We start from the raw sequence: 26,158 nt of genomic DNA on the forward strand, positions 1-26,158 counted from the left end.
AAACTCAAAAAACATATGGTTATTGTATGGTTGTCAGCAGCTGGTGTGAACCAATATAACATCACAGCAGAGTTTTACTGTGAGGAAATCGACGAAATGTAACAAAAACTGTGTTAGCAGCAGCCGGTACTGGTTGACAAAATAGGACCGATTCTGTTCCACGACAACGCCCTTCCGCACGTTTCATGATTCACCGAACTGAGCGTCAAACTTCTGTCTCACCCACTATACTCCCCTGCTCTCTTGTCAACCGTCTATCATCTTTTCGATTACGTTGATTACTCTCTCACCTGTGAAACCTTCGCCAATCAGGACCAGTTACACACAATTTTTATGCTAACGGAATTTATCGACTTGTGTTACGTTGTCAAAAGTGCACTAATTCAAAAAGCGCTCATTTCAATGAAATTAAATAAATATTTACTGTGATATTACAGTTTGAAGAGGACTCATAAAAAACAGAAACAACCTAATACATCAACTAAGCAACTGAGAAAAAGTGGGTGACAATACTCTGTGAAAATGATGATTTTGATTTTTTGGGAACTGTTACATTTGCTACTGTAGATATCTGTGCATTGATTCTATGCCAATTCGGAACGGTTCCCTGAAAACGTAAAACATAAACAAACCCAAAATGTGCCTTTTTCGAACTATCTACGTAACATCATGTATGCTACATTGTGCTCATACCAGCCGTGGTACGTCCTTTCCCTCGCTGTCAGCATAACAAAATAAGTAGGGGTATGTATTGGTCACAAATCTATACTATTTTATTTCTGTTTCCACTAATTCATTCTATCAACTGAAGTTAACCATCCCATGGATAGTTGAAAATAACTGATAAAAAATCTTTTACGTTATCGATCCTTGATCTTTTCGACCAATTGATCAATATTTTCAGCTTGACATCCTCTCTCCTTCTCCGCTGGTGAAGCAGAGTTGTTTATTTGGGTGTCTTATATTATTATTTGAAAAATCACTCGTAAAACCGAAAAAACATTATGTCACCCTCGAAGACAAACGAAAATTGATACTGATATGAAGTTTAGAAAACACAACACTCTTCTCCTTCAACAATTTGAAAATTCTCAAAGAGGTCGATAAAAACTGATTTACCTCCATAAAAGAAGACTTTCAAACTCTACTGATATTATTCAATGAAGTCAAATAACTTCAGATGATCATGAGATGATCCGTGTTAGGAATCACACGTTAAAAGGTAAGACCTCGTTAATCCTTAGCTCGCACAAGTTTCTACTTCTGAGGGTTGTCGTTCGTAGGGGTGCGACAGCTGGTTAACGGAAAAACAAATTTTAAACAGATTTTTAAACAGATTTTAATCAACTAGTTTTCACATATAGTCAGTGGGCATATTTGAAGACTGGCTATAAATCAAATCATCTGAAGGAAGAATTCGTTCAGGCCAGTCTGAGCTCCCTATAATGTAGGTAAATGGACTGACAACTATCAGAAAAGAAATACTCCCCTGGCTAATACCAAGAAGGTCGGATTATATCCGACAGTTGTCAGTGCAGGATTCAACACTGAAGTTATTCCTGCATATGCTGTTGGCGATACAACTGCCGCAATAGATTTTCAATTATTGGAACACACTTGCAGACCGGTTTCGGACTGTTTGGCTACTCGTCAGTGCAAGGTGGTGTCTATCATCAACATACAGTGGATGATTTACGATAAATGAAAATCGATTTCCTTCAGAGTAACTAGCATTCCTCTAACTACGCTGAAGCGGACAACAAACAACAGGTTTGTCATCGCCCCATCTGCCTGTGAACGACGTGATGAACCGCATATCCCAAATTTGCCCAATTCCTCGTAAAAGGAAAGAAAACTTTTCATACATAGTCAATGGACATATTTGAAGACTGGCTATGAATCCATTCATCTAAAAGAACAATTCGTTCAGGCCAGTCTCAACTCCCTACACTATAGGTTAATGGACTGACATCTATCAGAAAACAACTACTCCCCTGTCTGATACCAAGAAGGTCGGATTATATCCGACAGTTGTCAGTGCAGGATACAACACTGAAGTTATTCCTGCATATGCTGTTGGCGATACAACTGCCGTAATATATTTCCAATTATTGGAACACACTTGCAGACCGGTTTCGGACTGTTTGGCCACTTGTCAGTGCAAGGTAGTCTCTATCACCAACATATAGTCGATGATTCACGATAAATGAAAATAGAATTCGTTCAGAGTAACTAGCATTCCTCGATCTACGCTGAAGCGGACAACAAACAACAGGTTTTTCATCACCCCATCTACCTGTGAACGAGGTAATCAACCGCATATTCGAAATTCGCCTTATTCCTCGATTGAGGTAATAAAACTTTTCACATATAGACAGTGGGCATACTTGAAGACTGGCTATAAATCAAATAATCTGAAAGAACTTTTCGTTCAAGCCAGTCTCAACTACTTATACTGTAGGTTAATGGACTGACCTATCAGAAAGCAACTACTTCCCTGGCTAATACCACGAAAGGCGTTGGATTTTTTTAAGCTGACGTTTTCCTTGTTATTGTATATTGGAAGATATATTTTTTCATCTTTTTTCCATTGTAACTTTCAACAAGTGAAATATTTGATAATAAATAAATAAATGAATGTATCCAACAGGTGTCAGTGCAGGATACTTCACTGAAGTTATTCCTGCATATGCTGTTGGCAATACAACTACCGCAATAGATTTTCAATTATTGAACACACTTACAGAGACTGGTTTCGGGTTGTTAGGCCACTCTTCAGTGCAAAGTGATATCAACATAAAGTCACTGACACCTGTCGGATATAATCCAATGCTCTTCGTGGTATTAGCCAGGGAAGTATTCGTTTTCTGATAGGTGTCACTCCATTAACCTACAGTGTAGGGAGTTGAGACTGGCCTCAACGAATTGTTCTTTCGGATGTTTCAATCTACTGGTTACCAGACGAAATACAAATGTGATAACATGAACTTGATGAATCACCAACATGATCTGTTCATTATACGATGGGGGACTATTTATATTTCGTGAACTGGCAACACTACTGTCAATAGGTAAGATGTGGCAGCACAATGATAAAATTTTACATTTTTTACTATAAACGTACTCACAACGTTTCAATGTACAAGTGCTATTCTGTTTTATTCACAGTATATCGCTGGTATAGTGAATTGAATCGTGGTCGTAGTTCGGTCGCCGACGAATTTCGTAAAGGTCGTCCAAAGTCGGTTGTTGTGCAACAAAACATGGATGCAGTGCGTGAACTGATAATGCAAGATCGTCATGTGACATATTGTGAGATAGAGGCATCCTTGCACAACAGCTCCATTTCAATACATTCGATTTTGCATGAATACTTAGTTGTAAAAAAATTGTTCTCGTTGGATACCCTATGCCTATAGTTAATCAATCATTCAAAAAAAAAGGCTTGCGTCAAGTGGTGTGAAAAATGATCAAAAAGTTCGAGCGAGATGCCTTGAAAGCCGTGTATAAAATCGTGACAGGTGACGAATCACGGATATATGCATATAAGCTGGAAACAAAACAGTTATCGACTGTGTGGGTATTCCAAGACGAGCTGAATCCTACAAAAGTTGTTCGTGAAAGAAGCACAGCAAAGCAAATGGTCCCCTGCTTCTTCAGCCAAATCGGTCATGTGGCCAGTGTTTCGCTTGAGCAGCGTAGAACTGTAAATTTTGAGCGGTGCACGACCATTTGTTTACCGAAAGTTTTTGGAGAAATTAGTAAAACTAACCGCCAAAGACAAAGCAATCTCTATCATAACAATGCAAGCTCTCACACATCTCGTCAAACAGGTGAATTTTTGAGCAGTCAAAACTTTAAATTGATAAGTCATCCTCAATAAAGTCCTGATTTAGCACCCAATGACTTTCTTTTGTTTCAGAATTTTGAAGGAAACTGCGTGGTCAACGATTTACGAGCACCAAAGAAGCAGTTGAAGCGTTGAAAAACCAAAAAACCATGTTTTGGGGGTGTCTCAAGAGGAATGGAAAAACGGCTATGACAAATGGTTTAAATGAATGCAAAAGTGTATTGATCATCAAGGAATATTTCGAAAAACAATTTTTTATTTGAAAATGTCTGTAATTATTCGATATTTCCGAAATATCAATAGTACACCTCTAATGTCCCATCAAACAGAAACTCCCTGATGGATTTATTCGCCCAAACATCTGGGAGTAAAAGTTACCACCCTATTTATCTGAAAAGTATCCAGAATATCTGTGCCATCCAATGTATCCAGTTGTGATAATACTTAAACTTTCATATTTCTCCAATCGATTCTCTACTGATACCGAAATTGGAAACGGAATGATAGAGGACCGTGAAAAATTAAATACATTTTTCCTCGCATGCTCTTCTCTCCGATTGAACTATGATGGAATCGACCTATCTATACAATGCCACTCACACAAGCGAAACAAAAAGAAATAATCAGGAAATGTATCGGGAGTGACTACAAACACTAGAATACGACTAAAAGAAATACAATTCTGCCAATACAATAAAGAAATGTGGATGTCAGAATTCTGTTATTTTATAAGCGCGTCTTAGCGCGAGATACCAACAGAAGTAGTGATCGATGGGCTATACGAACTTTTGATATTTTTAAACTCCAATAAAATGTAACTTCTCTCGTTATAGTATGAAAACTGAATTCCATAGATGTTATTCAGGTGATCATAAGAAAATGTGTACCCGGAGACTTTCGACAGTTTCAACATCAGGCCAGGCAAACTTAAAGGTTAGCAACAGATGACAGTTGACAGATTAACAACATACATCCAAGCAGTTGTGAATGAGATATTCCTTCTTTTCTGATACATCTATGGATTTTTATACTCTCCAGTCAACAACTGTAACCCAGCAAAAATTCTCTGTATATAGGGTGTAACAATAAATTGCAAACGATAGAGGACGACGTCAGATAGTACTCGGATCGTTACCATGAGTGGTTCACTCTACTCAATCAATCAACCGCTATGTGAACGTTAGTTGTGAGATATTTCGATGTCCACTGCATATCATCTCACCAAGGCAGGTAACTGTACTTTAATCCTCGGTGAGACTCATCTCGCCAAGTTTCGACTCTTGAGGGTTGTCGTTCATGAAAGGCTGGAAACTGGTCTTCAGAAAGAATACTTTTCAGCGTAAAAACAAGTTGACAATAATTTCGTTGAGTGCAGCTCAAATTTTGTAGAGTAAATGGAAGGTAATAATAATGATGATGATGATAATAATGATAATAATAAGCAGGGATGGCCACTGAAACCCTTGGCCTTTGGTGAGTTGCGACACCACTTACCCGAGCAACTGGTGCAAAACCGGACCGGCAGTCCAGGCGCACCCGGGAAGGAGAAATCTATTTTCCCTCCGGTGCCCGCCGTGGGTCCACAGGGCTAACCACCTGATGGACCCAACACTTGGTTCCCAATAATCTAGGAAGAGGCCCCCACAATCGACCCGCTCGGAGGGGTCAGAGGCAAGGTGGTGGGGCCCATAACGATGATTTGCCTAACGACGACAACCCTGGCAACGACAACGGATGCTTTGAGTGGACGCATGAGCTGCGCGAAGAGGGTACATGGCGAGATTGCTCTGTGCTCTGTGGTGTGATACACATCCGGAGCATGCCGCCTTTTCCGCCCAAAATTTTAGGGATTACGTATCATATCTTCGGCGGCAGGGCTATCTACTCTCGAATCTTAAAATCATACCGGCTTGCCGCACTAAGGCAGAAATCTTAGCCGCACAGATGCAGAAGGCTGTCATTCTTGGCTCACTGCGTTTGCTCAGGGCACATCATTTTTGGATCCAATGATCACTTACTCCACGGTGTGGCGAGTGGTCATTGGTTGATAATGCTGGTGCGCCCTCCCGAATGTATCGGGGCTTCAGGAGATAGGGCCTGACCAGCGCATACAACGGTGGAAAAAATAATAATAATAATAATAATAATAATAATATAATAGAATTAAATTCAAATCAATAGAGAAACTGCTGAAGTGTAGTGCAAACTGATTGAATTTAATATTGATTTATTTATAATATTTGAATTTATTAAAATTAAATTCAAATCAATAGAGAAACTGCTGAAGTGTAGTAGAGGGCAAACTGAAAAGTTCACGTTGGAGAATCACTGCGTAATATAAACTACTGAAAAATCAAATTATTCAGTAACTTTTCGTATTCATTAATTTTGCCTACAACTTGAGAAATATCAATTGAAGAAATCAAATATGGATAGTTAGCTTTCTTGAGTGATTGACGTGCCGAGAAAAAATCTTTTCCGTTTTCAAAACTAAAACTGAAATAATGAAATGTACAGATGGACATTTTTTCCATTCTTTTTAATTGTGTCCCAGTTTGACGCAAGACTTTTATAGTGAATTTTGGGTTTTCGAAAACGAAAAAGGGTTGTTTCCCGAAACGTCAAACACTTAAGAAAGCTAAGTATCTATATATAATTTTTTAAATCGATACTTTTCATTTTGTAGGCAAAATCGATGGATACTGAAGTTACTGACTACTTGGACTTTTTAGTAGTGTATATCACGCAGTAACTTTGCGGAGTTAACGTTTCAGTTTGTACTTTCCTGCTCTCTCTATTGATTTAGAGATTGTGGAAGGTTATAAACCCAAAACAATAGTATGAAATACTGAGTTCTCCACGAAAAAATATTTTTTAAGAATTCATAATGAATGTTTGCAGTAGGAACTGAATAGGAAAACGTGTTTTTTGTATAATTCAATGGAATGTGTCTAAAAGTTACTCCTTCGTATTATCTACCTACACATCTTTGTAAAGAGTTTATTTTGGAATTATTTGCTATCTTCCTATCTCTGAAAACTTTCCACATTTTCAATGAAGATGGAGAAGTAGAAAGCCGAAACCTTTTTTTCCAATCAAATTCAGCTTTCGTACTGTAACTGGTTTTCCAATATAATGATTTTGTCTTCAATTTTTTTGGTCCATTTTTTGTACGGCGTTTGCCGTCTAATCGATTTATTTTCAAGTATGAGTAACTGATAAGTACCATATAATCGTTTTTGAAATAAATTATGGACGTTTTTTCGAATGTAGCCATCAAAGTGACTATGAAAAATATACCTACCGCCAATGTTTGTGAAAACGGTCGTGCACTTTGCAGGAGAGCATTAAATTTGATTGCTGCTATAATTCCATATTACATTTCCATCTGCTGTTTTCAAGTAGAAGTATGAGTATTATTCCAAAGGAGTTTGATGAATTTTCTATGATTCCATGATTTCTAGTGTCTAGTATCAAGGAAGAAGGGAATTTCAGAATGGATCTGATTTTTCTTGAAAAAAGTTTGAGGTTACATTGCCATAAATTGAGAATCAATTCCAAATTATCTTATAGAAAATTTGTTCAAGAGTTTTGGTTGCATAGGCACTCCTGAAATGGATCCAAGAATGAACGAATTCAACAATAAACTTTTTCAATCCAACTTTCAGAGCAGAACATTTTGAATAGAGAACAAATTGAAGCGGTATACCTACACTTCCTGTGGTATTTCGATTGGAATTTAATGATGAAAACGGACTCAATTTGCCGTAACTTCCGAATTTATAACAGAAATGTGAAAAGGATGTAGTTTTCTACGGAACACTCTTTTACCGACAATCAGAAAATTAAAACAGTTCAATATCTCACACATTGAAAATGAATTGAAACCATACTCACAAAGGATCCACCGAATGGAGTTCAATCCTGGAACGAAAAAATATATGTATTAGTTTAATGATACAAATTCAAAGTTCAATTTGGCAAAATATTACTAGAAGGGCGACTGGAGTTGAGGAATTCAAACAGAAGAATAAAACAGTATCAAACGATTTGTTTCATTTTTATTACTATTATTTTTCACATATAGTCAGTGGGCACACTTGAAGACTGGCTAATAAATCAAATTATCTAAGAACAATTCGTTCAGGCCAGTCTCATCTTCCTACACAGTAGGTTAATGGACTGACACCTATCAGAAAACAACTACTCCCCTGGCTAATACCACGAAGGGCGTTGGATTATATCTGACAGGTGTCAGTGCAGGATTCTTCACAGAAGTTATTCCTGCATATGCTGTTGGCGATTCAACTGCCGCAATAGATTTTCAATTATTGGAACACACTTGCAGACCGGTTTCGGGCTGTTTGGCCACTCGTCAGTGCAAGGTAGTGTATATCATCAACATAAAGTCGATGATTTCTGATAATTGAAAATCGAATTCCGTCAGAGTATAATTCCTCGAACTAAGCTGAAGCATACAACAAACAACAGGTTTGTCGTCGCTCCATCTGCCTGTGAACGAGGTAACCAACTGCATATCCGAAATTTGCCCAATTCCTCGTATAAGGAAAGGAAACTTTCACATATAGTCAGTGGGCATACTTGAAGACTGGCTAATAAATCAAATTATCCAAGAACAATTCGTTCAGGCCAGTCTCATCTCCCTACACAGTAGGTTAATGGACTGACACCTATCAGAAAACAACTACTCCCTTGGCTAATACCACGAAGGGCGTTGGATTATATCCGACAGGTGTCAGTGCAGGATTCTTCACAGAAGTTATTCCTGCATATGATGTTGGCGATTCAACTGCCGCAATAGATTTTCAATTATTGGAACACACTTGCAGACCGGTTTCGGGCTGTTTGACCACTCGTCAGTGCAAGGTAGTGTATATCATCAACATAAAGTCGATGATTTCTGATAATTGAAAATCGAATTCCGTCAGAGTATAATTCCTCGAACTAAGCTGAAGCATACAACAAACAACAGGTTTGTCGTCGCTCCATCTGCCTGTGAACGAGGTAACCAACTGCATATCCGAAATTTGCCCAATTCCTCGTATAAGGAAAGGAAACTTTCACATATAGTCAGTGGGCATACTTGAAGACTGGCTAATAAATCAAATTATCCAAGAACAATTCGTTCAGGCCAGTCTCATCTCCCTACACAGTAGGTTAATGGACTGACACCTATCAGAAAACAACTACTTCCCTGGCTAATACCACGAAGGGCGTTGGATTATATCCGACAGGTGTCAGTGCAGGATTCTTCACAGAAGTTATTCCTGCATATGATGTTGGCGATTCAACTGCCGCAATAGATTTTCAATTATTGGAACACACTTGCAGACCGGTTTCGGGCTGTTTGGCCACTCGTCAGTGCAAGGTAGTGTATATCATCAACATAAAGTCGATGACTTCCGATAATTGAAAATCGAATTTCGTCAGAGTATCATTCTTCGAACTAAGCTGAAGCATACAACAAACAACGGGTTTGTCGTCGCCCCATCTGCCTATGAACGAGGTAACCAACTGCATATCCGAAATTTGCCCAATTCCTCGTATAAGGAAAGAAAACTTTCACATATAGTCAGTGGGCATACTTGAAGACTGGCTTATGAATCAAATTATCTAAGAACAATTCGTTCAGGCCAGTCTCATCTCCCTACACAGTAGGTTAATGGACTGACACCTATCAGAAAACAACTACTCCCTTGGCTAATACCACGAAGGGCGTTGGATTATATCCGACAGGTGTCAGTGCAGGATTCTTCACAGAAGTTATTCCTGCATATGATGTTGGCGATTCAACTGCCGCAATAGATTTTCAATTATTGGAACACACTTGCAGACCGGTTTCGGGCTGTTTGACCACTCGTCAGTGCAAGGTAGTGTATATCATCAACATAAAGTCGATGATTTCTGATAATTGAAAATCGAATTCCGTCAGAGTATAATTCCTCGAACTAAGCTGAAGCATACAACAAACAACAGGTTTGTCGTCGCTCCATCTGCCTGTGAACGAGGTAACCAACTGCATATCCGAAATTTGCCCAATTCCTCGTATAAGGAAAGGAAACTTTCACATATAGTCAGTGGGCATACTTGAAGACTGGCTAATAAATCAAATTATCCAAGAACAATTCGTTCAGGCCAGTCTCATCTCCCTACACAGTAGGTTAATGGACTGACACCTATCAGAAAACAACTACTTCCCTGGCTAATACCACGAAGGGCGTTGGATTATATCCGACAGGTGTCAGTGCAGGATTCTTCACAGAAGTTATTCCTGCATATGATGTTGGCGATTCAACTGCCGCAATAGATTTTCAATTATTGGAACACACTTGCAGACCGGTTTCGGGCTGTTTGGCCACTCGTCAGTGCAAGGTAGTGTATATCATCAACATAAAGTCGATGACTTCCGATAATTGAAAATCGAATTTCGTCAGAGTATCATTCTTCGAACTAAGCTGAAGCATACAACAAACAACGGGTTTGTCGTCGCCCCATCTGCCTATGAACGAGGTAACCAACTGCATATCCGAAATTTGCCCAATTCCTCGTATAAGGAAAGAAAACTTTCACAAATAGTCAGTGGGCATACTTGAAGACTGGCTTATGAATCAAATTATCTAAGAACAATTCGTTCAGGCCAGTCTCATCTCCCTACACAGTAGGTTAATGGACTGACACCTATCAGAAAACAACTACTCCCCTGGCTAATACCACGAAGGGTAGTTCGAGGAATGATACTCTGACAGAATTCGATTTTCAGTTATCGGAAATCATCGACTTTATGTTGATGATATACACTACCTTGCACTGACGAGTGGCCAAACAGCCCGAAACCGGTCTGCAAGTGTGTTCCAATAATTGAAAATCTATTGCGGCAGTTGTATCGCCAACAGCATATGCAGGAATAACTTCTGTGAAGAATCCTGCACTGACACCTGTCGGATATAATCCAACGCCCTTCGTGGTATTAGCCAGGGGAGTAGTTGTTTTCTGATAGGTGTCAGTCCAATAACCTACTGTGTAGAAAGATGAGACTGGCCTGAACGAATTGTTCTTAGATAATTTGAACTATTATTGGATATATTTATCAATGTAATAGAATCTAATTAACTTCATAGCCAATTTGGATGCTGTTTCTATTGATGCGAAAATTAAAACCGGTTCATAAATTTTTTCCCAACACGAAACCGTTATTTCAACACCTCGACACGTGTTTCGATCACCTTCGATCATCTTCAAGAGGAAGATCATGTTTCATCATATTATGTACAGAATACATTTATGGCAAGTCCAATGGTATATAGTTTTCAGTAAAATACAAAATATTAGATAAGTGTCAGTTAGATGTGTGCGTAAAAAGATATTGTATATATAAAATATGTAAGGATCAAAAGGTAATATATAGATAAAGTGTGTGACACGGTGACAATGTATTATATGGAATGTCTAGTAGAAACTGTATGACGTTAATCTGGAAGAATATTGAGCGCCCGTCGGAGAGTAAAGATAAATAATCTTAATTAATTTTTGGTTATAAATTACATACTTATCAATTAGAAATTGCGTATTCTGAGTACTCTTCCGAATAAAAATTTAAATTTACTTAGAATTTTTTCATCTCCCTTTCAAAAGGGATGAGATCGAGATTTCTTTATTCACGTGGTAGCTGATTGTACAGATGCAACTTCTGTGAATTACGTTGCGAGATTGCGAATTTATATCTAAGAGGCCACATATGATCTGCTTTCCAGGTTGAATAACAGTGAAAATCGTTATTTCTGTCAATTTAGGTATTTCTTGTATGAATTTCGAGGAGATTTTGATAAATATTGATAGAAGGATGGATGTAAAAAATTACATAGCATATTTTTTGGAAAAATACTACGATAATGATTTTCAGTTGATCCGGCTAAAACTTTGATCAATCCAATGCATAGTTTGAATGACGATCCTCTCATGAATTGAAAGAATTAGGCAGATAGGGGAGAGTGGGGTAATTGCGAACACGAAGGAAGAACTGAAATTGAACAAAAACAGTAGATGTTATGAATGCAATTCATACTAAAAGTTAACTGTAACTAATCAATCTTATGTTCTCATAATCAACGTAGATAAATATTCCATATAAAATAAAAAATTGATACAAAAACAAAACATTGGAGTTCGGGATTACCCCACAAGACGTGGGGTAATTGCGGATGGTCTGCGGGGTGATTACGAACATAGTCTAATCAGAAAAAAAATCACAAACGAAGCCTCGTGTTATACTTTCACCACTCGTACAGTTTTCGTGGGCCCATAAATTACATTTGTAGCATTTTATCTAGTCTTCATTAGGTGGATCTTCATACTTTCCATCACAAATTAGGCAATAATACTCGTTTTTCTTTCCATCACCTTCATTTGCAACTGTTGAATTAGCAAAAGATATGAAGTGGTGTAACCACTACAAATAAGTTCTCGTTGACCCAATCCGAATCACCTACAGCTACTATCATATCAAGACTGACTCCATGTAACAACTGAGCATTCATACGCTTCCTCTTGAAAAATAAAAAATGAAGGAATATACTTTTCTGAAGCACCACAAGCGCAGAGAACTGTCGTTCATCACTTGTTGCCATACCGACTTGCTTCTGGCTTTTTGATGCTAAAATCCTCGCATTCCTTTGGACATTGGGTATACCTGTCTCGTACACATTGTATATTCGATTGGTATCAAAGTGGTGTTTGGTTTATAAAATTTCCAAATTATTAAAGAACATTTTCACTTCTTGGGAAAGAAAGTTTTTGGCTTTCTACTACTCCATCTTGATACAAAAAAAAAGGATGAGGGAATCTTCCAAAGAAAGGAAGGAAATAATCCATTCGAAAATAAGTAACTCTATACATGGATGTGTAGATCATGCAAAGAAGTAACTTTTAGATACAAACTGAAAGAAAGTCCTCCTGAAACAGCTATTTTCATATAAACATTGAATTTGGTCTGTGGTCTGGGAGATACTCACGATTGCATCACTAGGAATATCTTTCATTTTTTTTAGCATAGTGAAACATACGTCCGCGATTACCCCGCGTCCGTGATTTCCCCACCTTCCCCTACGTAGGAATTTGTGTTCTCAAAAAATTTTGGAAGACCTATAAAGCGATCGAAAGTTATAATTGTGACTGAAATGATATTTTTTCAAATCTTTGCCTCAAAATTTCGATAATTACTTAATTGTATTCAAAAATACTTCCCGGTTTCGCATAGTGTGTCGGTGTCAAGAGGTTGACAATATTTATGCTTACTATGATTATATTCAAATAATTCGTTACTTTGTGTATTGAAAGCGTCAACTCATGAAGTTATGGAGTCATGGAGAAACAATTATTTCTGTTGTCAACGTTCCAGGAAAAAAATTTGTGCCGTCACGGGGCGTCTGGAAAATGTGAAACATCAATAATAATATTTTGTGACCCCTGTGATGATTGTTGGGTACTGAAGTATTCATAAAAAATGTTATTAAAATATATATGGAATTCGTTTGATGTGGCTTCAATATACTAGTAAACTCAAGAATCTAGTTATTGCAATATATTACTAAAAATCGGATATGATGAATATCAATGTTTCAATATGAATTCAACCATCGTTGTAAGATAATTATTTTAATTATTATTCGATTTTACTGTTAATAACAAATAAGCACACTAATTACCGGAAAAACAGGTTTTGAACAGAAACAGATTTAAAACTACCTGAGGATTCAGCATGAATACGATTTACGTAGTCATGATTTCCAGTCATCGGAGATATCAACTCAGGATGTATAAACCTCTGAAGAAGCTTGACATTCATGCCAGCGAAACGTCAGTCCTCCACGGTCTCCAAACCCGGAGAATATTCACACTGAAGAAAAACATTAGTTTGCTACTCGCTATCAGCTGATTTTGAAATACAATTTTGTCAGTCTTTATGAAATTCATCCTTCGAGCAAGTGTTTCATAAAAATGAAATTAAAATTGAACAATAGTCAATTTAAAAATATTATATGTTATGGAAATTGTGCGAATTCTGATCTATCAAGAGAGTAGATTTTACATTTACTGACCCTTGAGACAGACCAAATATATACGGGCTTTCTAAATTATCACTGCCAGACACATTTTGTTTTTATTTGTCTTCAAACATTATTTATTTAGTAGAACAGAAGTTATGTATACTATGGTGAACATACCTATATACAATATTGGTATGCGAGCTCAGTGTGTCGAGAGAGATATCATAAAGACGAACCAGTGGAAAGAGAATAATAGCACAGTCGCTTGTGCATGCAACCCGTCGCCACAGCATGCGTCGCCACGCCAGAAATTGGTTTCTCGTTTTATTATCATGTATGTTTTACTATCTGTAGATCAAGTAGATTTTACTCATATCTCCCATAACATCACTAGATGGGGAACTGGTCACCTTCTACCTACGCCATGGAAAATAGGATACATGAACTCGTAATTTTCTCTTCTTGATATCCTTTTTTGGAAGGGGCAAATTAGCATGGTTGCTCAGGGATTCACTTTTCATGCCACAGCATGACCCGACCTTTATTTATTTCAGTACTGACCTACTTGAGATAAATATAAAACCAAAATCTCCGGCATGCTCATTCGAACTTGGGAAACCATGAATGAAAGAAAGCATAACATATTGGGATGAAACAGTGTTTTCATTGAAAGTGCGATTGTTTCTATCTGTCTAAGAGAAAATAAAATTTTATTTAGAGAAAATGATCTTATTTGAAACAAGATAAAATGTATGTTAAAAACAAGAGATTGGCAAATTTGAATCAACGTGGTGGATTTTTCAGTTTGAATTAATATACACTTGCAGAGCTCGGCAGAAGTAATAATGCATGTGTGAAAAATTGCGGAGCATTGGTATAATTTTCGCAAAATGAAGGCAAAATTAAGAGTTGCCATCAAAGTTTACCACTTTCTCTTTCATACTACGTATACAACGCGGTACTTACTGATATGGCGGAGTTTTATCCAATTATAATACCTACCCATGAAAATATCTTTCAACTGTGCAAGACCCTAGTCTTGTAAAATCTGTTCCATTATGGTAGATACAAAATAATCGGAAAGAAATTGCACTGCCTACAGACACATAAAACACATCCTCATCAAAATCGCAACACACAAACATCACTTTCCAATACGTACTGGCGCGTACGCGATGCTTACAACGGAATTCCCCGCTCCCTTCTCACTTAAGAGGGTCATAGAAAGACCAGAGCACCACAGGTTTTTTCAAACTGAAATGAATGAAATACTTCTTTAAAAGAGACCCTGTTCATTCTATACAAAATTCCTGTTATTTTCAGTCGATCATAATATAGTTTTGAAACAGTTTATTTTTCCCTACAAATAGGTGGTGGACTTTGAAATGATATTATATTTTCTTGATTCAAAATCGTTCATCTTCGCAATGATATAATCAAACGAATGATGTCGTTGAAAAGTCAAGAAATTTGATTTCTTTGTTGAAAAAAGTGTGATTTTCTGGGAAACATGGCGATGTTGGCATAAAGTAATAGTTTTTCTAATAGAGATAAAAATTTCAAAGCAACCTATGATCTTCGTTTGAAGAAATACTTTTTACTGTGTGAATCTTCTTTTCATTTCAATTCTAAATAATGACTGAACCAATATTGAAAAAAATCACAGAAGTAATAGAGACAAAAGACTTTTCAGATGATGTATCATACTCGAAACTTCACCCACCCTGCTGAACGCAGGAGGGGTACCGCAATAATGCCCATCATTTGAGCCTAAGCAGTGAAATAATAAAAGACAAAAAGCACTTCGGGCGTCAATCATAATCCATATTATCAAATTGATAAATATTTCATTGTGGAAATGAAACGTTCATATGCATGTAGATAAATAGCAACTGAAGTTATTTAAATAAATTCAAATATGAGACTCAATAGTAGGTTTAAGGGAAAATTTTCTGGAACATCTGATGAAATAAATGAGAATGTTTTCTTAAAATTTCTATAACTTTTTCCCGTTGCCACTGACTACCGTTTGTTTGGAACCAATCGAGCCCTTCACGACAGATGTTGAATGAAAATCTTCAATTAACCTCCTTTTCTGTTAAACTTTCTGTTCGGCAAACCAACTCGTTAAGGACAACTTCAACTTTCCACTTGTTATAAAAATTCTATAAGTGCATTTCCATTCCCGGAGAATTCCATCAAGTTTTCACAAACTCTACGCCACAAATCGAAGTGCCTAATTCGACTCTTCGAGCAAGATGAATTGATTATCTCAATCAAATGCCATTTCAAACTATTCATTATTGAAGAAAATGGAAGATTTCAATCGCAAACCCTTTTATGTAATTCGGTGCGCTCAGGAGAGCACAAAATTATCGTTCTTTGGAGACACAAAGTACGTCAGAGTTCTCAGCGACAAAGGAAGTTCAATATACTAAAACATCTCAATTTGATTATGGAAGAAGGAAATTTTGGAAAGAATTTGTTATTTTAGACCCTTTTTAATGATGCAGCCGTGTATCTCATTTCAAGTTCAGTAACTCCTTTGTCAGCACCAAAATGAAAAACAGGCTCAGTTCATTAATTAATAACAGCAAGTTATGAAAATTATTTTCAGATGGTTCAGTTGTTTTCGTTTTCTATAAATTCCACAATATAACTCATCCCATTTTGATGATAAAAAATAATTGATGATCAGATGAAATTCTCTAAAAGTCATGCAATGGCAAGCTGTTTTTAGAGTAATCGAGGGCGTTAGGAAGCCATATTTTCAAAGTAAGTAACGTTTTTAAATTACGACGATGTTTATCGTATGCACACTGCGTACTTACATGTCTGAGGAAGCAACAGATGCTATTACAGAAACATGTGATATGTTATGATTTGTTTGTGAATGTTTAAGATACCGCCGCTTATATAAAATTTTGCCGATTGTGCTAAAGGCTTGAAAGCAGCTGAAATTCATCGCCAGATTAGTAAAGTTCATGAAAATATAATAAGTGATATAATGAGATCTAGCGCCAACATCACAACAATGGCGATGAAGTCAAAAAAACTATGCTGCAATGGTTGTCCAATCCGTAGGAAACCTTCAGTAATACCCCTCAGTAATAGTAGGGACTATGTTTAAATATAGGATAAGGTCCACGGTGGAATGTTTTGCTACCGTGGACCAGCCTACCCAAGCTAAGGTGTAAGGAATCGTGCCGACAGCTTACTATTTGCAACACTGCGAGAACGAGTTCTCAAGAAACGGCCTGAGTTATGGAAGAACAACTCGTGGAGTTCGCACCAGGACAACGCACCTGCCCGTAACGCGCTATCTGTGAAGTGGTATTTGGCCGATAAACGCACTCCAGTGCTCGAACACAGGCCGTACTTTCCAGATTTGGCACCGTGCTACATTTTTTTTTTCAAAGATAAAATCTGCTTTGGAAGGGACCCGATTCGAGTCGATGGAAGCAGTAAAGCCAGATACGGCAGAGATCCTAAAGGCCATCACCAAAGAAGACTTCCAGCGCTGCTTCGATCTATGGAAAAAACGTATGGAAAAATGTGGAGAAAAAAGGGGAGAATATTGAAGGGCAACATTCGAATGTAGAATAATTTTTATAATAAAACCCTTTTTTGTAACCAGTCTTGTTATTTAATAGCCGGACGTCGTATACCCATATAAAGGTAAAAACAGTGGTTTTTGTTAGTGGTATTTTTCAAAACTGAAACAGTAGTGGTTATGATAAATATATAGAAATGAATTGTATAACTGAATATTTATGGAAGAATATCAATTTTCTATAACTGGTGAATGACAACGAGTCGGTCTGTGAGATATAAATATTCTTCAAACATTTTTTTCATCACACTGTATATGTGTATTCAATGGATACATAATTTGTATGTATCTGACAATAGGATGAACACGTATTGTGAATGTGTTTCATCGGTTTCAGAATGTGTTTATTTTTATGAGTGTGTGAGTAATCAAAGGATACGTTGTCTTATATTTAATATATTCGATTCTCTGAATTCATTCGTCAAATTTGTATGTTTGTAATTATAAATTATTATGAGTATTTTTTTCTATAGTACCTCGAGTATTACAAATGAGCTATTGCTTCCGCTCCCCAGGAAAAAACACTCTTGCGCGAATATATGGTTGATTAATAATTTCAACTTCTTCAGGTTTTTCAGATTATTGTATAATCACTTCTGCCAATTCATCGTACCTACTTATTTTCCCAATAGGAGTTTCAGGTGCACTATAGGATGTGATATGTTTTTTTGGTGTTTGAGAGAGAGGGTAGCAATCAGATTTCATTGAGTTCTCCAGTTGTTAGGCTGTCAATACTTCTCCGTTTATTATAATCTTATGTTTGTGAATTTTTGCGGAATTTTCTTTTACTCTCGCAATTTGCTCCAGCAAAACTTAATACGCCTCCCTAACCTTTTTTGTAGAGTATTGGATGCTCAGTATTTGCAATTTTCTTCTTAGGCGATATGTGTTATATATCTTGACGTCATCAAGATCGACGTACGGTTTATTATTGACTACTTTGTTTATGTACTTCATCTTTTAAGCTGTCATGGCAGGCCATCATTCATCCCTCAGTTTGCAATATCAGCTCTCTTGACTGGAGAAAAACAAGTTCTTGGAATTTACCCATACTCATAAAGCTACAAACATGATCTGATATGTTTAGTTTCAGTATGGACTCTTTGCTAAACGGGCGCCATCTCAATAAGAGCCATGGAGAAAAAATGCTTCGATTTTTGCTTTTTTACGTACCGTGTAGGGTATACAATCTCTTGATTGGTTCACACGCTGAAGTCAGAATCATTTCAATATGTAGATACTCCAAAATGAAAAATATCCGACCACCAATTTGTCGGGAGCATATAACTATGGAAAGAACAATTCAGTTGTTCGAAGTAGCTACACTACTCATCTGGTACTTCAAAACATCTGAGTAATGCGCGTTAACTGAAATACAAGAATATTGTGCCCTTAGCAGATACGATAAATGTCATGTAATCCATCTGTTTGTATTCAACTGTAGTACGGCCAACCAATATGATCTTGGGGGTTCGATAGTAGAAAGGGCTTCATTCAACGAAGGACTACAATGATCAGAACAATCATTTCGGAAGAGCGGATTGGATTGAGTGTGTGGAGGGTATAAATGATATCATACCACCAAATAGTCCAATTATAAAAACATTCATTTTAAAAGAGTGTTTCAGTTATAGTTTGGCGAGTTAAAAAGTGAAATCTCAATATTCCACATCTTCTCTCGTCATTCACGGCTGATATTCATCTCATAGGGTGCTGTAAACTCTTCGACGTACATGTTCTAATTTGATGGTTGAGGATCATATCAGGTTTAAAAGCTTGTATCAAATTGAGGGTGAGAAAAAAATAGTTTTGAATGAATTGGTATATTTCATTTCCTGCCTCAAATTCCATATTCCCTGAAGCTACGACTTATCTGAACAGCATCACCAAAAAGTTCACTCAATAAATCAACAGCAATAGTGATATATTTTCGAGCTCAGAAACGTTCACTCTGAGTAGACGTAGAGGAACCAAGGAAAAACCAAAAACTAACCAATCACTTCGAATAGTAAATATCGATATTGGATCCAGAATCTCGAACATCGTTTTGATTTGATGGTAGATACAAACCACCATCAATCTCATTAGTTTCTATCAGCCGGTGATGGAAAATGAATAACTTCAATAGATGGAAGCTCCCGTGATGCCGCGTTATGCCAATAGATGAGGACTGACATGAGACTTTTGGCCCAATAGATGGTTCCAGGGACATTTGATTGCCATAGAAGATAAAATTATCTCTTTAGCTTCGATTTGACTTTTTGCTGAACGGGTGTCATACATGATTCTCTGTAATCGAGACTGCGTTTACTATTTCACAATGAATTATTTGAGTGTGGAAGTAGCGGACTCAGAAGTCGGCTTCGATCAGTGACGTAGCGAGGAGGGGGTCGGGACCAATTTTCCCCGAGATTTTAAGACTTCAAAAAAAATTAATTAGGCATGGAGCAGGTGGAAGAAAGTTATCAGTACTCTTGTCTATAAATATTAAATTATCATACCATTGTTGGTTTGTCCTTTTGTTTGAATCCTAAATTATCAAGCGATACGTTTGAGCTCGGTCGCTCGGGTAGTATAATGGCGGTGTTTGTATAGCTGGCCAAATTCCAACTGGACTGTCAATTTATCAATCTTCGACTGGTGAATAAACGCCTTGGAGTGAACCAATCCTGGAAGATTCTTCCAGAAGCTCATAAATCTTCTTGCCATCCAGGTGTTCAATCTTTGTTTCCTTTGCAAGGAAATCAGCAGCCTAACTGCCTTCCAGGCCAGTATGGACAGGAATCCCGACTAGTTAAGTCTTCCAATCGAGGAGAGTTCTTCTTGTCAATTTGCTACCAATTTAGACATTGCTCGGTAGGAGCCAAGAGCTTCCAAAGCCGCTTGACTGTCTGAGAATATTTTTATTGACATGTGTATGAGGTTGGACTCTTCCAATCTCTCCGCACACAATCGATAGCGTAAATTTTTGCTTGAAATACAGTCGCATGAGTTCCTAGGCGGGCAAATATAACTGTCCTGGATCTGCGACTGAAAACACCTGCACCAGAACCGAAAGGTGATTTTGATCCATCTGTGAACCAACAACTATCTGCTCTTGATATTTCCTTCTTCCGGAGGATCCAGTCCTCTCTACTCGGGAACGGTACTTTATAAGGCAGTTCGTAGTTGACAGTTGGAGGCATGAAGCCATAATTGGTAATGATCAATGTACTGCCTGTGATGTCTTGTCTGTAAAATGTTTTCGAATATTTTTTAGAATTGAATGTGTTCAATTTCATTGCATATGGGTAAAAGAAATTAGTATATTATCTCCATAGAAACAACACGGAGATTTTCTAAAATCAAAATATCTCTCGCCGTATTCTTCTGTGTGAAGTACTCGAGTTGATCGAAATATAGAGAAACTCTCCTAGCACTGTGATTGTGTATTGATGATGTGGTGCTGCAGGTTTTTCCAGGTTTTCCTGCAGCTGTGAAAGCAAATACGCCACTGAAATCAATGAAGTCGCCCCGGAGCGCCAATTAACTTTTATTGTTCCATAATTTTATGATTTGTATTACTTTCTTCTTTAATTTTCCCAGTATTCCTTCATCCCGATTGAATTCCGTCATCCCGAGTGAATTTTTTCTGAAATCACTGTATAATTCAGAGTTCCTCCGCTGAAAAATTATACAAAGCACCCGTTCTGCTGAAAAATAGTTTGACGTCTGGAAAAGAATTCATGAGCTGTATTCGCCATGAATTCTACTTATGTTATACATTTTTCACGAGAACACTCAAATATCATCGTTCATCATACGGAAGCATGCATTCTGACTTTGCTTATGCTACACAGACTTTCAGTAGCTAAATCCTAATTGGGTTCATGTTATTTTTCCATTTCCAGTATATGAACTCAGAGCAAGACTGTAATTTTTTCCATTTCATTGAAGTTACAATACCCACATAGAAATGTAACGGCTCTCATATAATATTGGATATTCAGGACATTGCTATCAGTAAGGTTTACGGAAAGAGTGTGAACTATCACTGTGGATAACTTTGAAGATATCGTGTGATAATGTGCGAAACAGGTATGTTATCGTTTCTCTACCTTCTCTATTCATACACGAGGTGACATGGATACAAGATCAATGACAATGCTCACTTTTGCTGAATCGACATCCGGCAATACGCAGTTTTCCAAAACAATGACACAAAAAATACCTTCTTTTTTTTTCATTTTGGAATATGTGATCAACTATTTTCCTATCAATAAGGTCCTGCGGAATAAATTAGTTGAAAGTCACTGTTACTCAAAGATTTTCTTATTTCTCGTATTTCAAATTTGGCAATCCAAACAATTTTGAAAACAGTGATTGCATACAAGCTGTAACTTGTATATCTCATGAATTTTTCAAAAGTCTTACTCTGGATTATATTGAGTATGCATGTACGGTATCTGTAACAATATAAGATGAAATGATGTTTCATGAAAACTATTTGTTTCTTGAAATAAAAATTGTATGATGTTTGAATACATCATTCTCTGAATCCTGAGATTACTTTCTAGGTGAATGCAGAATGAGTGTACAACCATATGAATATTTGCTGATCATTATTATTTTTGAATGACTTCGAAGTGACGTCACCAGATATATGAAATGCGGAACCGGCAAGAATTTACTATTCAGTTCGTTTTCAGATGTTTCTGTATGAGTGATTTGTAAATTCAATTATTTTCCAGTTTCTGGTTATGTTGTGAAAGTATAAAGGATGAAAATCTCAAAGTATTATATGTATAGTACAGGGGGTTCATTTAGTCAACCAGAAATGTGCCAGATACCTTGTTTGTAAATGGTACCAAAAATGAAAAATTTAACAGAGATTTGCGAATAGATATGTGATAAAAATGGTCACGAGAACGAACTTAATTTTGTGCGAGGAATTTTATAAAATTCATTGTTGTATTCAGGATATACTGTTGAAAAATGATGGACCGGACTATTTATATCAATATCAATAATCTTATCGATTCTTGAAAAGAGGTCCAATGAAGGATATTCTATGAATATTCATGTTATAATATCGAATTAAAACTCAAACATTTTCTTTTATGATGTCAATGGGTTTTTCAATGGTTTTCTTAATTTTCAGAACAAGTCAATTATACAAATTTTGACCTAATTTTAATGACTGTCTGACTTTTATTGTGCGACATCATCTCCTTTTTTGAGCTCTTTCATACCTATTATTTTTGTAATTGTTTTATGTACAACTCAAAATGACTTGTGTAAATACTCTTGTATCGTGGCACCAATAAAGACTCATTTGAATTTGAATATATCCAAAGACATTCGTACGCATTACGAACATACATTAGTATCCATTTGATATCCTGAGTATATCTTAGTAGATTCTAACCATTTCATGACGCTGTGTTCTATTGTCTACTTCCGATACAGGAACGCCCATCCCCGTCGTTATAATTCTCCATTGATTTTTCTTCCAGATACCTCTTTTCATAATAATTCAATCGATGAAATCTTGACAATGAAGTAGTATATGAAATATATATATGAAATATATTATATGAAATAATGAAAACACGACTTGTGAGTGACATAAGTATATCATAATAATTTTCGATGTCATTCTTTTTCGAATCTCAAGCACATCTCCGTAATTGGTATTTATTGAATATGAAAAGACGAAAAAAAAGCGAATAGAAGATCGATAGAAGACTCAATCTACGAAAATCGAAGAAAACGAGATGACCTGGTCCGCTGCAAGATAACAGAACGCGACTCGTTCCATTTATTCCACTCCAGTTTTCGCTGCAATGTACTCAGAATCATTATGAATTCAACACCAAGGAGTTCTGTGTTGATCCACCTAGGTCTCATTAGTGGTGCTAGGTTCAATCAGGAATGCATTGCTGGAATCAGCTGTCCTTGAACGACTAGCTCCTGTGAGAAAAAGCGATAACAGTTTCCATAACAATGACGATATCTAATCAACAGAATTGGGGAGTTGATTGTGTTTGGCAATATATATGGACATGAATAATGGCATTGCCTTTGATGTCCTAGCCCGTAGGTCTTACATCAGGAATTTTCCCTCTATCTAACGACTCCGTTGCACTGTAACTTCTACTTCTCCGAACACACCCCCCCCGTACCACCGGCACATGGCGTCGGCCATACGGAGAAACGAATCAGCGGGGTAGAAGATCCAATTCCTTTATTTCTCAACAGTTACAAGACTATCCCTACACTATAGTATATCAAGTAAACATTGAAACTAACAATTCTAGCTTCAGAATAGAGACATACATGAAAAACCAAACAAAAATCTACATTTCTACATGACATACTTTTCTTCTTCATTCAATTTTCCCAACCCATGTATCCCAAGTGAAAATCATCATTATCGCACATCTTTGGAGATATATACAAGAACGCAGTTACGTTTCCCACCATGACTGGAGAGACCATAATCCCCTCTTCCATGGTTAACGTACATCAGCTATCCTTCCATTTCTTTCCTCACCACGTTGTTCGCCCAATCATTCACGATTCGTATCCATTCATCCTTTCCCATTTGCATCCTCCAACATAATTTCACCATTCACCCTTTTCCTTTCAGTTCTGTCCCCATTCATGCATATATCAATCACGTGTTCTGCCGTTTCAGGCTCCCCCATAGTCACAGGGAAAGTTAACCTCTGGACCCAAATTGAATCTTGCCAGGTATCCCGGAAAGTTCTCATATCCCGTAAGCAGTTGGATAGCCTTCTGTGACAGATCCAATAATTCATATCCGACTGTTATACAAAATCTGTAGAACAGCCGCCCAGTCGCACAACTCTTCCATTCCCTTTGCCATTCTCTCCTGATATTCTCTTTATCCTCTTTCTCTCTCTATGCGCCGTTCTCAGGTTCCATGTGACCTCTGCTTTGTCCATATCCTTGGTAGCTTCCCATATAATCTGGGTACGTACTCTCCTAGCATACCTCTCCTTGATCATCCGCTGAATCATTGCTGCCCTTCTGCTCCTCACTTTTTCTGCTTTTACTCGTTCTGTAGCCATACCAGAGTCACTGATCACTTTCACGCTCTCATCCATGCCCCACATGCTGATCACTCGCTCGATCGCAATCAACTCTGCCTTGCTGCTTTGTCCGGCGATCCTTTCATTCCATATGGTACATTCATCCTCTCCTCTTTTATATGTCCAGCCCCTCCATTCTTTCACCCTCCACCCTCGCTCCTGCATTCACTTATACTTCAATCATTCCTCCATACCCCATCTCCGCGAGCAATGCCCCTTGCATGAATGGAAATATATTATCTACTCCTGTCACTCTGTCATCCACCTTCCTTGTCCCATTTACTCTCTATTCTTGGTATCTGGCCTATCTTTATATCTATAATAGCGCTCGTCTAGTAGTGACACTGAGTGCAGCCGTTGGCGTCGTTCAGTATGCCCCACTTGAGGTCAACAGCAAGGGCCTCTGTGCTGCACTCAGTTGTGTCTTCACCCTAATATCATGCACTGTATTTCCCCATACCTGTACTCCATACAAAGCCGCAGGTATGGCTACCCTTTCATATATCACTCCTACACATTTTCTCTTCCGTCCAATGTTCTTCCCGGTCCACCTCCTCATTTTTCTTGCCAGTTTACTCAGCTTTTTCCTCACTTACTTGTGATGGTTTATGAACAGTAGTTCTGAGTCCACTATAATTCCGAGGAACCTGCTCGTTTTCATTTCAATACTTCTTCCATCTATACCTAGAACCGGGAGTCTTTTTCCTAGTGGATATGCACATGCACTCCGTCTTCCATTCTCATAAATAGTCATCTCTCGGAGGAATCAGTCCAGTCATCACCCGAAGACGATTGTAGATACTAACAATCGAAACGTCGTGAACTAACGTGACTTGGAATCTCTACACTTTTTATTATTTTCTTTTTTCATTCCTATATTTTTATTTATTCAATTGTTATATTTTTACTTGTAGTTTATTTCACTATTATTTCATTTCAGGTTTATTTTTGCTTAATATAATTGTTATTTTCAGCTATTCATTTTCAATTATTCTTTCTTAGTTGTTTCAGGAATTTCAAATCATTTTATTTAGTAGACAATGGAAGTCCGAACTAGTGAAGTTCTCTTTCTGATATTATTTCAACTCAATGAAAACTCAATAAATATGTTCTAGCTCTAGATACATCCACCAGACCAAAAAATTGATGATCATGAAATTCACGATCACTGAATACAAAATCTTCATACGGGATTTGAATGAAAAAGCGTGTGCGTCTCGGGACGCCCGACAGAAGCTATAACTGAAACTAATCTAAGTTGAACTATTTAACATTGAAATTTATCAACTTGAGAAAAGCCTAGGTTATTACTTAAATTGTTTGTATATCAATATAATAATGCGAGGAAAAATTATTGATTGATAAAATATTTTGTTGATTATTTTGTATATGTATATACAGTGCATTTTTTAATGTCCCCTCAATTTTATTTTCCGAACAGGTCAACTCAAAAAATAGAAAATTGGAATGATGAAATGAATGAATACTTCATTTTGAAGTGAAATTAACAGATGTAACTTTCAAGATGACGACT

The 26,158-nt window shown here is 37.2% G+C and overlaps 1 protein-coding gene across 4 annotated transcripts in view; it reads right to left on the reverse strand.

Moving 5' to 3' along the window:
• Positions 1-26,158, reverse strand: part of Neto (Neuropilin and tolloid-like) — an 803,231-nt gene that overhangs the window by 444,991 nt on the left and 332,082 nt on the right. For 2 of the 4 annotated variants that reach the window (XM_074171247.1, XM_074171244.1), the window contains exon 2: positions 7,748-7,774. The exons of the other annotated variants lie outside the window; for them this stretch is intronic. In XM_074171247.1, the coding sequence (XP_074027348.1) occupies positions 7,748-7,774 (27 nt within the window). The remainder of the gene's footprint in view (positions 1-7,747; positions 7,775-26,158) is intronic. 4 annotated transcript variants of the gene reach the window in all.

This window comes from Leptinotarsa decemlineata, unplaced genomic scaffold (genome assembly GCF_025532065.1).
Source record: "Leptinotarsa decemlineata unplaced genomic scaffold, Ldec_3_MD MMD2_tig00000010_RagTag_RagTag, whole genome shotgun sequence".
NCBI lineage: Eukaryota > Metazoa > Arthropoda > Insecta > Coleoptera > Chrysomelidae > Leptinotarsa > Leptinotarsa decemlineata.